The 15,074-nt window shown below is 43.7% G+C and overlaps 1 protein-coding gene across 1 annotated transcript in view; it reads right to left on the bottom strand.

The window, feature by feature from the left end:
* Positions 1 to 2,203: 2,203 nt before the first annotated feature.
* Positions 2,204 to 15,074, bottom strand: part of T265_12661 (hypothetical protein) — a gene marked incomplete at both ends in the record, with an annotated part of 16,548 nt that continues 3,677 nt past the window's right edge. Inside the window, 6 exon segments of the mRNA XM_009164843.1 lie at positions 2,204 to 2,396; positions 2,548 to 2,693; positions 4,898 to 4,953; positions 4,961 to 5,240; positions 8,882 to 9,199; positions 11,438 to 11,711. Coding sequence (XP_009163107.1) covers positions 2,204 to 2,396; positions 2,548 to 2,693; positions 4,898 to 4,953; positions 4,961 to 5,240; positions 8,882 to 9,199; positions 11,438 to 11,711 — 1,267 coding nt within the window.

The raw sequence follows: 15,074 nt of genomic DNA, 5'->3' as shown, positions 1-15,074 counted from the left end.
GTGATCATCAAATCACTGTTTGTACTTTCCGGCAGCTGATGGCCGATGATCCCCCTCCAGTCCTGCTGCAGTCTATACGATTTTGCGTATGGAATAATGGCTATGACATATCATTATATTGTGTTCACAAACACATACACGCCCCTCACTATCGGCTTCGCACACTGTCCTTTTAAGCACTGCCTCAATGGTTACTGTAGTAGAATTCGTGAACTTTTCGTTTTAGCTCAGTATACGCTCACCTCTCGTCCCATTTGAGTTCAACAATATTTACGAAGGATTTCGAATGAGTTATGTCACCAGAACCCATTAAAAGTGATAGGTGCAGTTCGGTAGAATGACAAGATCAACCATCACCGTAAGAGAATGTAGGATTTTCCAAGAGGTCATTCCATGGCGAGTTCACAGAATTTCTAGATCTTGATAACTTCACTTCCGTAATCGCTACTGTCAAAGCCGGTTCTGTAGGCGCTGACACAACTTTCTCAAACCTTTGTTTGACACAGTGTGTATTCGTTATTTTGAATCTCACTAAATAATCCGAGATCCTTCTTACACGCTCATCTGCATACTAATTTGGTTTTGACAGAAGACTCACCAGGAACCCAAGTGAATCTCACGTCAATCCAAGATTCTGCTTACACTTAGGGGTGTTAGACACCTGGTGGCTTAACAACCAGTTCTTTCTCTCTATGCGTATGCTCAACTGGGAGAACTGATCTCAAGGTCACATGAAGAGGCAGCGTGCTTGTAGGCAAAGCTGATCGATACGTCAGCACACACGTGAACCGACCCAACAAAGATGATGTTTGACTGCTCAGCATCATCGAGTAATTCGTGAACTCAGAGGAACAAACCATTTATTATTTGTATGAATAAAAAATCATTATTTTCCTCGTCAAAGGTCCAGATGTGGCGGTTATGGAGAGAAAATCTCATCGAGCGGAAAGCGAAACGAATTTTAGCAGATGAACAGACATTCAGAATCCGCGATTCAGTGGTTGATAAAGCACTTGGTCGATGAATAGATGACTCAGATGCTTTAAATATTGCAGCTGAGTGCCGTCCGATTGGAAACAAACCTCACTCAAATCTTGGTGCGCCAAAATTGTAGGCCAAAATTGTAGGGTGTACCATCACGGTCAATCCCTTGGATGAACAAAGGCTTCCACTAACCAGGTAACACTTTGAACCTTGTCTGCATCAGTTTGTCTTTCCATTCTTCAAGGAATTCATTTGAGTTGCCGTACAAACTTGGAGGTCTTTTGTTGAGTTCGTACACTTCTATGAGATAGTTGATTTGATCATGTATGTGACTCTATTCTATCGAACAACATTACTGCAGAAAGCTTTGCTGAATACATCAAAGATTTGATCACATTGTGCACTGAAAGATTGCGATTGGATCTGGAAGAAAAAGCTTTTAAATGGATTGACGGTGGTGCTCAGTGCGATTGAATTTGGAAGAAAAAGCTTGTAAATGGATTGACGGTGGTGCTCGAGGTGTTTTCAGCAACCTTGTGAGTAGCTTTCTTTATGAAAATATACTGCGATATCTCGAATATCGTGCCAATTGAAACATGAGGCGGCCTGTGTGCAGCACATTCACTTGTAGAATATCATAAAGGAGAGATTGAGTTGAGTCTCTCGTGAAAACCAAATTGATTTCCAAATGAGTGTATTTCTCGAAGATTGTTGATAGTTTCTTCTAACATGACTTGCTGCTGGCTAGATTTCTGAAAACTCTTCGATGGGTTACCACGGATTTCGTCTTTCTTCCAATCGTACTTCACTCTCCCATTCTGCTTGAACGTACGCAATTGGTGAAATACATTCGTTTGAAACATACTTTGTTGACTCGAATAAACGAATAAATTTGAAAGATATTACAAAGGTCGTTCGCGAATCGTCCAGGATGCATGTCCCTCTCAAGGGTCCTTCTAAAAGCACCACTGGCTCACACGAGAAATGACCTGAAACAGCCACCGTGGTTGAATCATACTGTTCATTCGTTGGCGTATGAGCCTTCCTAAACCAGTAGTCTTGTATATGTAAGCCATGATGTTTGCATCGTACAAATCTCCAAGTTGATTTAAACTTGCAAACTTACAAGTGATCAGCGCTGTAATTAAATCTCTTTACACGGAGTATGGCGCCACTCATTTTTCGATCAGAGGATTCACCTCATGTGGGCACCTGTTGACTAGTTCTGGCAGTTAGTCAAATAGAAGGCCAAGTGTTCACGGGCAGTGGTGGCGCTTCCCAGTAAGGACAGAACAGCCGCACAGGGTTCCTCCACTTTCCAGCACACAATGACTTCATTTGCAGGATGAAATCCCGACCGAAAGATAATTCGCACCGATTTGTATTCTTTGACATTTCGCCTAAACAACCAACTGGAAAGTTGTTAGTGATGGAAAAAAACTAGAACTGATCGTTGACCTCAGCATCTGGGGTACTGTTTGTTCCTGCGCACTGCTCTGAACAGGGACCCGGATGAACGACCAACCTACCGAGTCGCAAATTCTACCTGTTCGTTATCCACACTTGAATGTGTAGTTGAACATAAGCCAGTGAAAACGCTTGTCTTTGACCTTAGTAGGACCAAACTGAGCTGTGGGACTAATATCCACCAGATGCCTAACCAACCAATCTACCAGTGGCCCCCGGAGTGAATCGTCAAGTGAAGCACCCTGAAGTGGAAGATTAAGGAACGAAAAGCGATCGGAAGTAATTTGAAACTCCTCCAACCCACCAATTCAAGATTTTGACACCCACGCTAGCCGACAAGAGCTGTTAATTGACACTCAACACTGATCTAGTGTGAAGAGGACTTACTGATTGGTTCCCCGTCTGTCTTATAACCTGGCCAATTTGGTGACCTGTTCACTTGGCCTGATGAAGCTTTTGTGTCAAAAGCGAAACGTTGCCCAAATAAAAACTACCGATTGTTTACCAAGCTCTTCTGAAACAATCCACTTTCAATACACAAGCGTCTGTTTGGTAAGGTGCTTTTACCATGTGAAAAATACCAATCACAAGATAATTACAACGCGGAAAAGTGTGAACGTAATCAATAGAGAACCAATCGGTAGTGGGAAACCAGAATATGTATAAAATGGAAATTTAATATCTGATCTGTGTTTCGATGACGCCCGCCTGGGATTATCTGACCTGCCCAGGAAAGAAATCGAAGGATTAATGTTAGTTTCCGGAATAAGGAGTGGGTATAAAGTCTAGAAAATCACCGGAATGGGATGCTAACACAATTCCGTTTGATTTCCTGCCACTTATTTCATCTGTGTGTCAAATGTGCAAAGATCTAATTGGATCTTATCCGGATAAGCCCCACCACTAATGCAAAAAATGCATATGCGGAGAGTTAAGCCCCGCCACTTTTTGCCAGCTCCAATTTAATGTAAGCACACAACCTTGATCTATTTTTGAGAAAAACGACCCCTTATCGGCACGTAGGCTCACGTCGTGCAAAACATTTGCTCCGTTCGGACGTAAATGAACCTTCTGACGCTTTTAACTCTCGTTCATGACAAAGAGACGGCAATACGTTTCTGGCAAAGCCACGGAGTGATCCATCAGCAACGTTTATGAAACAATGGCCACCAAATGACACTTTCAACTGTTTCTGACACATTGAGGTGTAATGCCCGGCAGTGTCGGCAAGAAATCGGTCTTCGAAAGGGAACTTGGCTAGAGCTGTCTAGGATGGGGATAAGGACAGTAATTCTATTCATTAATTGCTGGTCCAAAAGTTTGGCAAAAGTGAAATTCTGCTCAGAGGAATTTGTCTATTAGCCACACGACCACTGTTGACTGAAGAAATTTTTTCACGAAGTTTGCTCCTGACGGCTTCTGCAGACTCTGACAGTTGTCGGCGGCCCAGGTCTACACGTCGAGATCGATGAAACGTTAATATCTTACCATAATAACCACACAGGGCGAGTCCATTCCCCAGCAGTGGATTTTCGGCACACACCGATCTTTAGTGGAAAGCTACTTGTGTGGCTTCGTTTGGAGGCAAAGGTACCGAAAAACAGACCTTTTCATGCAACTTATTGATGACATGTCCCAATTTCACCCTCATCAATAAAAACTAAATGTACGGATTTCATATCCTCCTTATTCTAATCTTTTTTGGGCGGAGAGGGGGGGGGGGTAATTTTTTGGCGGGGCTCATCTGGAATAGATCCAAAGCGCAGGAAATCACCCAAAGTAAAGGTCTTTTCTCCATTCTATTCCATAATATGGTGAGTATGCGGTAAACGTATCCCAGTAAAGATGTCTTTCTCTGTTTATCACATCATCATCATCGACAGCATGACATCAGTGTTCAACACCGAAGTTTCACTGCCGTACAACCATGACTTATTTGAAAGCCTTATTGTAAAGAAAAGAATAAAGGTGGATGGGGGAGGGACTTAGTGCTAGCTTAACACAATCATTCCGAGGTGCCTACACCTCCAGACATTCACTCAGGCAATCAGGACAGAAACTGACAACAAGAACGCCACTGACACCGGTTGGCAGCCATATCTTCTAGTGTCTCCAATCAGGCACAGTGAAGATCACGCGGTCCCCATCCTGGAAGGCGAGTAGCACCGACAGCACCCAAGCGTTTCGTGATCTCAGGGGTTGGCCACCTATCTGTTTACGCCACTCCGAATTGGGCATGGAAAACAGTACTATCTTCGGCAAACGATGGTTCGGCATACGTAACACATGTCCCAACCAACGCAGCTTCTGGTGCTAGACACATTCTTCAATGGAAGTACCCGTTACACAACCGAAAACACGCTGTTTTATTACAAACTGTCCATTTCCTGTGGTCATCAAGTTGAGAAGCGACTCAAAGTATTTGCTGGGATTGTTCATCACTTACGTCTATAACTGCCCTCTTCAGCTTCACGAAGATGGGGAGATTATTGACGGAATTCCCTGTCACTTAGCGAGCGAGGTTGGCTAGTCTGACTCCGTCGATTAATCCCTAACCATTGGCGCAAACTCATTCTCTGCATTTGTGTCCGCTGGGATTCCTGTTGTGACTCGACGCCGTCCGTCTCGCTGTTGGTCTGCGTCTGCAACCAGAAGTCCGAGGATACGCGCCAAAGCATTGCTGGGAGGTTAGCCACAATCACAGAAATGGGGAGGGCGAACCAAAACGCTGGAGACTGCATTATTTTGATGTAAGTCAGAAAGTCCAGACTCGACGGGGGCACTACGAACTTGTTTTATGGAGGGAAATTAGAAGAGATTGGTGTAATAATGTAACTTTTACGTGTCGGTCTTGGTTTTTTTTTGAATAAATTTTCTCAAGCCTTAACTGTTCGAAATCGATAGCTGTCTTATATAAACACATGGGAACTCGAAAAACCGTGTTTAAAGTCTAATCCTATTAAATATTAAATATGTACCCACGCTGTTGTTGGTTTTATTCACAGTTTTTCCGTCATTACGGGTCACCAGATTCGGGGGACACAAAGTGACTTTTTCCATTGACTGAGTTTCCGTTAGACAGCTTCTACCATGGGAACGATTTCGAGGAACAGATGGGCAAGACGTTTCAAAGCACTGCAAACATTTTGGGCACAGCATTTTCACAATTTAGATACAAAGAAATTTCGCGCACTGATGACTAGAAATTTTACTGGATATTATAATGGTATTAGGCGTAATGTTCAGCAGACAGGCCTCTTAGATACGCCAAACTGGTTTGCATACACAAGTCGTACGGAAGTCGGTGACTAGTTACATCAACCAAGGAAAAGGTGTTGTAGTTACTGTTCATATAGGCAGTGATTGTATGTGATTCCTCAGACTGCTTCAAATCGTGGAGACAAAAACAGCGCAACCCTGCACAGTAGACTCTTTAAATCGACTTTCAGACACCAAACACGACCGTTTTTACCAATTGGCAACTACGCGAAAGCCATGAGGTAAGCCGGAAGCTCTGGTGTCTTATTTTGCCTTTCTACTGTTGAGTACAGGTCCTGACTTTTCTTCAGTTTGTTTTGAGTCTGTTGTAGATCAAATTTGATCCGTATGACAACTGCAAATCTGTCAAGACCCGTATTATTACTTGTGCTGACGAGCTAAGTGATTGTGTGTGGCTTTGAACCAGTTACCACTCATCAAACCACATACAGCAACGAGATCCACCGGATAAGTAGAAGCACATGATCCCTGACCACGTATCACCCACCGAATTAATCTTTAGTTATTTTCAATTCATGGGACGATTCTTTCCATAAAAAACCAGTCACCTTGGGCCGCAAACAGTCATTTCTGTTGAGGTGTTTCTCAATCTACACGACATGGAAAAGAAACGCGGGGAAAAAACTCAGACATTGGACGTCTGCTCACCAAGTGGGTGCTAATTTTTTGGGCACAGTTGGGGCGAATCAGGTATGAACTCCGGATGTTTACATTTTCTAGAAAGCAAATAGCCACGAGAGTGCATCAACCCCCGACAAACTGAAATTCGACGCTTCGATACCATCGAGAATAGCTTCTTGGCGCTCGGTCCATATGTCCTTGAGTTCAAAGTTCAAGCCTGTCACCTGGTCCTTGTGTTCTGGCTTCCGTGCTGCAACGATCCTGTGAGCTATACTGACTGGAACCCAGTTCCTAAAGTTTCCAGCATGTCAGGAAGGCCAACGAAACTCAGCTACGATGAACAGCAAGTCCTGGTACTACGAGTAATTGTATTGCGGGGCGGTCTGGAGTTTCCCTCAGACTTCTATTTATAGAGACAGTGATGACGCCTTTCTCCTAGGAAGGGGGAGTTAGAAAAGTCTGCCCTCACACTTCGATCGCCCAACGGTTGACCGTCAGCACCAGCGCGTTCAAAATATTTTTAAAACCAAAGTGTCTGGTTCTCCGGACAAGTCACCTGCTGTGCGCAACTGCATTATGAGTAAGATAGTAATGCCTTACTCTCTGCCTCCTCGGGCCAGGCTGGTCCCCTGCAGACAAATGGGTCGGGCTATTGAGTCAACGGCTCCAAGGAGAGTCCCCCAAATGCAACATCAATAATCGCTCTCCCGGAGTTCAGACTGAGTCAGAGGGTGGGAGCAAGTCCCCTCCCACTGCGTTGTGGGGCGGACTTTTGATTCAAAGGCCCAAGTTTGGGTACCCCTCTTCTTCAACTGGGGCAGCTGGGAAGGATCATTCACTCTTGCAGCTCTTCGATGACCGATCAGTTTCAAAGGTCACCAAATTTCCGTCTACTTCCAAACATTTCCGCACATGAGATGTCGTTTTCGGCACCCTTAATTTAGTACCAAATCAAACTACAAAAATTCAGAAATTACCTTGTAAAAGCTTGGGCAAGGGCGTTTTTAGATTTGAGCAGCAGCAATGCATGGAAAATATTCAGTATTTAGTTAGCAACCCGGAGTTAAATGTCGAACCATTATTATATATTATTATTATTATTATTATTATTATTATATATTATTCCAATTATTAATCTGATGATTTCTGGAACAAAGAAGAACAGATACTTTCTTCCATAAACGAGAGAACGCGGAAAATATCCGCGCCGGCTCACGTTTAGAACTAGTATGAACTGGACTTTTGTGTATTTAGTGAAATGACATATATATATATATATAGTTTTTGTATTGTATATACTATAAACTGTATGACTATATACTATATCCTAGATACAGAAACTCCCGATTATGGGAGAATTCAGGAAAAATTTTGGTTTTATTTGACTGTTGAGTGTAAAATGCGTAATTCTGGTCCATTCGGACCAGAATCGATTCTCACGACGCCGCTAGGTGGACTACCAAATTACGGCCAATCACTCCAAGTCTATATTGGGAGGACATTCATTCATCAGTGTAAACCTGTTCATTGCCAGTAAAAGGATTCGTACGCATACCGAAGAAGTCAAATAGAACAGATTTCCAGATTGGACCGAGACAGGTACCTGCAATCTTGCATAACCACGGAACCCAGCATCTTTTGCCCTGAAAAGGCTACGCCCGTTCGGAATTCCAATTTGGGCTATTTACCACGTGACCAGTCATCCCAAAGCGGCTACTGATCAAATTTCATGCTGTTCCAACTGAACGACTGAGCTCCAAGTCGCAGAAATCTTGCTTCCAGATCTTTCTAAGTATCGGTCTTTCTTTTCGCGGGTGCATCGAAGCTGATCAGCCGGGCTGATGAACATGTTTGCGTGTTTGTCCGGGTGTTCGGACAGTACTGTTGTGGTTAAGCTTTCTCAGCTATCACCACAACAACTTGGACAGTTCTAGGCTACACGGTTGCTGCCAAATGAGGATCTGATAAAACTGTACCTGCGCATGCCTGGGTCATATTACCGTGTTCTCAAGTTCACAAATGACGTCAAAACTGGACGATAAAGTGGGTGCATACTTTAGACGTGTCTTTTAACCACAAAAGGAAACAAAAAGCTCCCCATTTGTTGATCACTTGTTTGTCTTCGTCATCCACCCAAGGTTGTTCTAACAATAGTATGCGCATTTGAATTGCATTCTTTGTGATCCACGTAGGCCAGAGTTCAAAGATAAACTCGTGGAGAGTGCACTGATGGGCAAATACACCAACCAAAGAAATTTTCATTAGTGACGGAGACATCGAGGAAAATTAGGATCCTTATAATGGCTGTTGGTGCCGCGTAAGCTGACATGGTTCTGTGGCATTGATGCGTTGGTGCCGCGATAACGACGATAACATTTATGTGAGAGTATGCTAGCTACAGAGCAAAACAATAAAGAGACAGAAGATGAGGTAAAAACTGATAATGACGATCGGGGTGAGACTTTTGCGAGTCAAAACACGAAAAAAATCAGTTTCCCTCAAACAACCAATTTCCAGCAAACTGATTTACCTGCACAACCATGATAAGCAACAGGTTGAGCAACAGGGTGAAGATATATCCTCCTACCACAGGCCAGTTGATATCCCGTGACATGAAGAGCACTCGGAGATTGACGCTCACAATGATGTAAACCATAGAACTACCGCCGCATAGACCGATGTCAAAGTGGTTGCCATGGGGAGTTGAATCGAAGTAAACAGCCTCGGCGAATTGACCACCACCAGCAAGAAACAGGTAGACACTGTAGAATACCACCAAACCATGCCATACTCCATCCAAGACGAATAGAATAAGATGGGACAGGCGGAGGTTTGCGTTTCTGGAAATCTGACCAAGGATTGGAGAGAAAGCATTGCACAAATACTGCTGCATGTTGCAAATTTAGCGGCGCTTGATGCAAGATTTTGAGCGCTGGTTGCTAACTCTTGTACCTAGCTGCTATCCACGCTCCAATGCTTCAACGTCGGGTAATGACTCACCAAGAAGCAGCACAACGGCTTAATTGAGTGCAGAATTCACAGGCTGTCCGATCAGCGTTGGGTGAATACAGATCCGCCGTTGCTGCGTTGAGTGACTGCTTGAGCTTCCAATCATCAGGTGGCTTTGCTGGCCCATGTGCTTCCCTGCCGTGATTTTTGTGTGATTTGAATGTCTCTGTAGGTTTCCGATATTCAGTTTATTTTCAGGAATCCGACCTTCCTGACACCCTTTTGGTCGGCGCAGGTCCTACAGGAGGGAAGCCAACGTTCCGGGCTTGAAATCGTTTGCTTGCGATCACCGATGTGGAAACGCAATGTCAATCAGGTACGCCAACTGTGTATCCGATCCGAAAAGCGAAAGAACAGTCATTAGAACTCAGCCTGTCGCTGGAAACATTCGATCATCCAAGTCCAGAACTGATAGCCACTGCTTCCTCTGAATCGCCCACAACGGACCCCTTTCTCAACAGAGACGCTGCCCCGATTGCGTCGGAAAATAAGTGTAAACACAACTCAACTTGACCCGCGCCGGCAGTTTCACTTCAAACGGCCAAACAGGGGAGGTGTCAGGATGGTCAGATTCTTGAAAATAGTCCCAGAATGCTTGGAACCCCCTAAGAAACTCAGACCCCACCAAAATCGCAGTAGAGAAGTCAGCAAGTATCCAGGCCAGAAAAACAAGCTCCTGATTGAATGCTCAAACAGTCAGTCAGTTCAGCAAGGGCCGAAGAGTGGTCAGACACATCACGACCGACGATGCTGGTTTACGAGGCAGTTTGAATTTATCGTCGTCTCAAGGTCATCATGGGTGAACACGATAATTTCACTGACCACATATTGGCTTACCGTGTCAGCAAAAGGTGATCTATGGGGATCATTCCAAAGATCCTGTGCGGTTTCTCTAACCATGGAGAACTGTGTTGCTTAGCCGAAATTTTAGTGTATCCTTTTGAAGTCCTTTTGATCTAAGGCTCACTACTGTAACAGGATAAATTCGGAATAATTAAAGGATGACTCGCATATGATGACTGTATATCATCTGCGAGCACCGAACTGGAGTTTTTCGCGCCCAAAACGTGTATATGCTAGGTCAGCCGGTAAAATTGTAGTTTTTTCCTATCCCGCAGCACCTTTCATGACTTTGATTGGACAACATTTTGATGTCTACGGTAAGTTGTGTACAGACCACCACCGGTTTCGGCAATCTAAGAGCTGATCGGATTGGTCTATTTACTAAATTAACCAAATAAATGCAGAATTGTGCGCAGTTTGTGGTAAGCACTTATTTGCAAATCAAGTTTGCGTTGAAGAGAGGATCTAAGATGGATCGATGTTTTACACTATTATACACAACTTGCTTTTGTCACAACTGACTTTAGAGGCCAAGAATCTAGGGAGGAAAGTGAGCCACCTGAACGCAGACAGTTTGTTTTTCTGAGATCAGGACTTATCTTCTACTGGAGACTACTTTTTCCCACACATATTGCAGCAATCTATCCTAATATGCTCCATATGTTAGCTTGTAGCACGTGGGTATTCTCCCAGTGGGTAACTAGTCCCTATCCAGTGCAAGGCACTTCTTTGATGGAGGTCCATCCAAAGAGAGGTTACCATCAAAAGGAGCCCTCAGCAGGCGCTTCTGTTAGCCTCGACATGAGGTGCGTACGTTCAATGCGGGTTACCATCAGCAGAGAACATACAGACTCATTATATTAGTTAGGCCGCGTGACTTTTCAGCTAGAATTAAGTGCCGGCCAAGTGGCGAATTCCAAAGTCATTCACCTCCAGAAAGTTTGACGTAAATGAGTAAAATACAGCGCAATATGGCAAGGGCGTCTCTGAGGAGAACTGTCAGACTGACAGACTGACTGAATGCTTGGCTAACCGAAAGCATGAATGAATGACTACCTGGCCTGCTGACTGACAGACCGGCTGACCGGATATTCTCTTAATCGAATGGCACATAATTTACTTCTACAAATGTCTAAATCTGAACGAACTTGTTATGTTCATTAATTTCATTTTCGTTAATTAATTAATTAATTAATTAATTAATCGTTCGAAACGGATCCCAATTTAAACCTACCGATCGATACAGTTTCGCATTTTCCATCAGTTGTTCATCGGTCATGTGCCTTTCAAACATCCCAAAGGTCAAATTGGGCACGGATGTCAAGGTCAAAGTAAACAGTGTGAATATCAGACTCGAATGCCAACTATTTGCCGAGAATCCAGAGTAGAAAGTGAATATTATGTTGAGCGTCACCCACGCGACACATTTGAAGTAGTATAGGAGCATCGTGTAACTAATCCGGTGATAGCACCACTGCCCATGCACGAAAAGGAGGCGCTGGAGATGCCTGTGCGAGATCAGGGCAAGGGAGTGGAAGAGACAGCGGCTCATTAAAACTAGGAACACTCGGGTTTCGCAAAAAGCGTTCGAATGAGGAAGAATAAGGTTGATCACATGAAAAATCGACAGCTGCGAAGTAGGTAAAAAACCCACTGTAAGATGTCACGAATATAAAACATGTAATAAAGGGGTATACTTGAGGACGTCCACAACCAAGCACCTGAGTGGTTTTTGAAGTCCGCAGAAGGACAATTTGTGTAATGCCACAAAAAAGCAAATAAAATCGGGCGGAATTCTGACCAAGTAGAAGGTTGTTGCACAAATTGCAGAAGCGTTTGTTTCAGATTCTTGTTCGGAATAAAAAATTCGACCAACAGCAGCAAAGGGGGGATTCATCTGTCTTGATGGCGACGAAAATGCTGCAACTGAGGTGTTCCGACAGCCTCAAGATATGGCTGCCAAACGATGTCAGTGGCGTTCTTATCGTCAGTTTCTATCCAAATTGCCTGAAAGAATGTCTGGATGTGTAAGTACCTCGAACGGATTGTAGCAAATTGATACTTAGTCCCTTCCTCGTTCACCTTTATTCTTGTTCAGCTGAATCACGGTTGTACGGTAACGAAGCGTCGATGTTGAACGAGACTTCGTGCTGTCGATGATGATGAGCTTTGTGCTCTTCCACCGCCAGTCAACTCTGAAAGATCGATATCTGATTGAAAACTCATCCAGATTGACTACCATATCAGGTGACTACTGCGATTAATCAAGCAGGCAGTCGTGCTGTCGTGATGAGCTTTGTGCTCTTCCACCGCCAGTCAACTCTGAAAGATCGATATCTGATTGAAAACTCATCCAGATTGACTACCATATCAGGTGACTACTGCGATTAATCAAGCAGGCAGTCGACGAATCGTTCTGAATATGACAGGATATGTCAACTTTTCTGTCAACAACGCCTTCTATTTGCTTCCCTGTTAGTGACTTGTTCAATTGGCTGTGGCTTTACCATGACCATCGCATCAAGTTGAGTCAAGTCAGATTGCGGCCATTACCTTCAGATAAGACGTCTCAAATGCAAGCACGATACATGAGGACTGCCTCTTGAGGCATATAGGAAACACAACTGAGGAAGTGTCCATATTTGGGGAATGGATTAGAAAGCTTTGCGAATAGTGTTCTTTCCCAGTGCACTATGATTTTCACACTGGACAAACGACTTTGATTCGAACATTGAGTAAAAATTAAGTGAAATTATAGACGAGTACTCTGTCAGATGCGACATCCTATTGGTCGATGTATTATAGACAGATTAGGCTTGGAAGGATATGCACCGCTGAATTCTTGGTAGTGTAGGAGATTAGGGATTGTTTAATGCAGATCAATTCCTGCAAGCGAAGCTAATCTATGCTGCAAAGCCCAGAAGTACTGTGCAGCTGTTCCGTTCTTATTTGTATTCATTGACAGAGCGCATCTCACGAAACTCCAGAGGTTTTCGAACCTGCACCCTCCTGGCTAAGGGTGCTCGAACAGCAATGCGATTAGCCTGCACTCAGTATGTGGCATTGAGGTCTCCCAACCGTTCTCACACTACTGGCCGTCAACAAGTAGATTGGAGGAAGAGCAAAATTCACCTGATGGGTGAAACATCCGTCTAGGAAGTCACCACTTCAGAAGCCAGTCAACGTCTGTGGACACGTGATGATAATCCCGTAAGTGAAGGATGAGTGACGTCCTGTGTAAGTGTGAGCTTATGAATTTTCGTAAGAAGGGTGACGGCAAGAGTTGAATTGGAAGCATAATTTCTGAAAATCATCCCGTAGCAGTTAAAAACCGTGTAGCACTAGAACTGATACTAGACAGGGCAATGGCTTACGCCAAATAAGTATACTAGCTTTTCTTTCTTCCTTCGCTCCACACAGAACCTTCAACTGCAAGCAGCAAAACACTAATGTGAAGGACGCCAGACCCACTATTTTTTTTACTAAATCCCATTTTGTGCTGCGTTGAGAGGTTCTCCAATCATATTCAGAAAAGCAATATAACTTCCACAAAGAAATTTCAAACGCAAGTCAGCCGTTACTCTTGTGACGTTTCCTTCCTTTTTAATACTATTCTCACAAGTTTAAAATGCCACGTCACGTGTGTGAAGAAGCCTCGATGTGCAGATGAATCATGGTCTCAGTTGAAGTCACGTGATGTCAAGCTAGCGGTGTTCGAATGAAAGTAGAAGAGATATCATAGGAGTGATACAAACTTGGAAAATCGATTTGAAAGAAGGCGGAAGTGAAATGGATCATGGTGAAAAAAAAACGAAATATTTAGTGGATCAGTGTGATCACCATGAAAGACCGCAGCGTCAGTATTACACTGACTCTTCACTGTCATGAAACCGCAAAGTCTACATAGTTACACTGAAAGCCCCAAAGTAAAGAAACGCGAAACATTCGACGAGGAAGATACCTGGTGCTGACCTATTGCAGGAGGTGACTACAACTCCAAATTTTTAATCAGACAATCTTGAAGCAAAATGATGTCCACTTCCATTGTTTGGCCATCATCTCCCTCCGTACCTCCAGCCGAACACAATAGGGAATAAGAGGAACCCTGTCCTGAGAGTTGGTCAGATCACCCTCTAGAAAGTGTGTACCACAATAAAGTAAATTTCAAGCTATTTTACTGAAGGATAACCACTAATGAAGGCTTTTACTCGAAAAAATAGTCTATCGTGATAGGTCACAATTTTTACTGAAGGATAACCACTAATGAAGGCTTTTACTCGCAAAAATAGTCTATCGTGATAGGTCCCCATGGTCTAATCCCCGAAGTAAATGGCGTTGCATACGTGGACTTTCACGTTTCTTCGAGTTGGTGGGGGCATAGTAATGAGGGTCCGATTCTATCAACACGAAACGTATCAGTGCATTATCAATAATGTTCCAACAATTGCGCAATTCTAACGTCTTCTGAGATTTAGATGACTGCTGGTGAAGCCGTCCAACAACATAGATGAGGCCCGGGAAACGAGTTCACTCTCTCGACGAACAAAACTGTTCATTGCTTACACCGTCCTGAAAAACAAACAAAATAGCTCATATTCCTTCTATCGACGTAACCGTGCATTCCTCTCGTTCGTTCCTTGTGGACCGCTGTCGTCACCTCTGTTCTAACTGATTACTGCGGTCGTCATTATTCGTACACTGTTATCCATACTACTATTAGTAATAGTAGTACGAAGAGTTCCGGTTTGGAATATGTGTAGATCTTTGTCTGTGAGAATGCCAACCATTCTGATCAAACAGAATGCCATTAGGGGTAGCCAGATGTCCCTTAAAAATTCTAAAAATGGAGATTCGCCGCCGCAGGACTTCAA

This window comes from Opisthorchis viverrini, assembly GCF_000715545.1.
Source record: "Opisthorchis viverrini unplaced genomic scaffold opera_v5_9, whole genome shotgun sequence".
NCBI classification, from domain to species: Eukaryota; Metazoa; Platyhelminthes; class Trematoda; order Opisthorchiida; family Opisthorchiidae; genus Opisthorchis; species Opisthorchis viverrini.
This window is presented reverse-complemented; position numbering and strand designations above follow the sequence as displayed.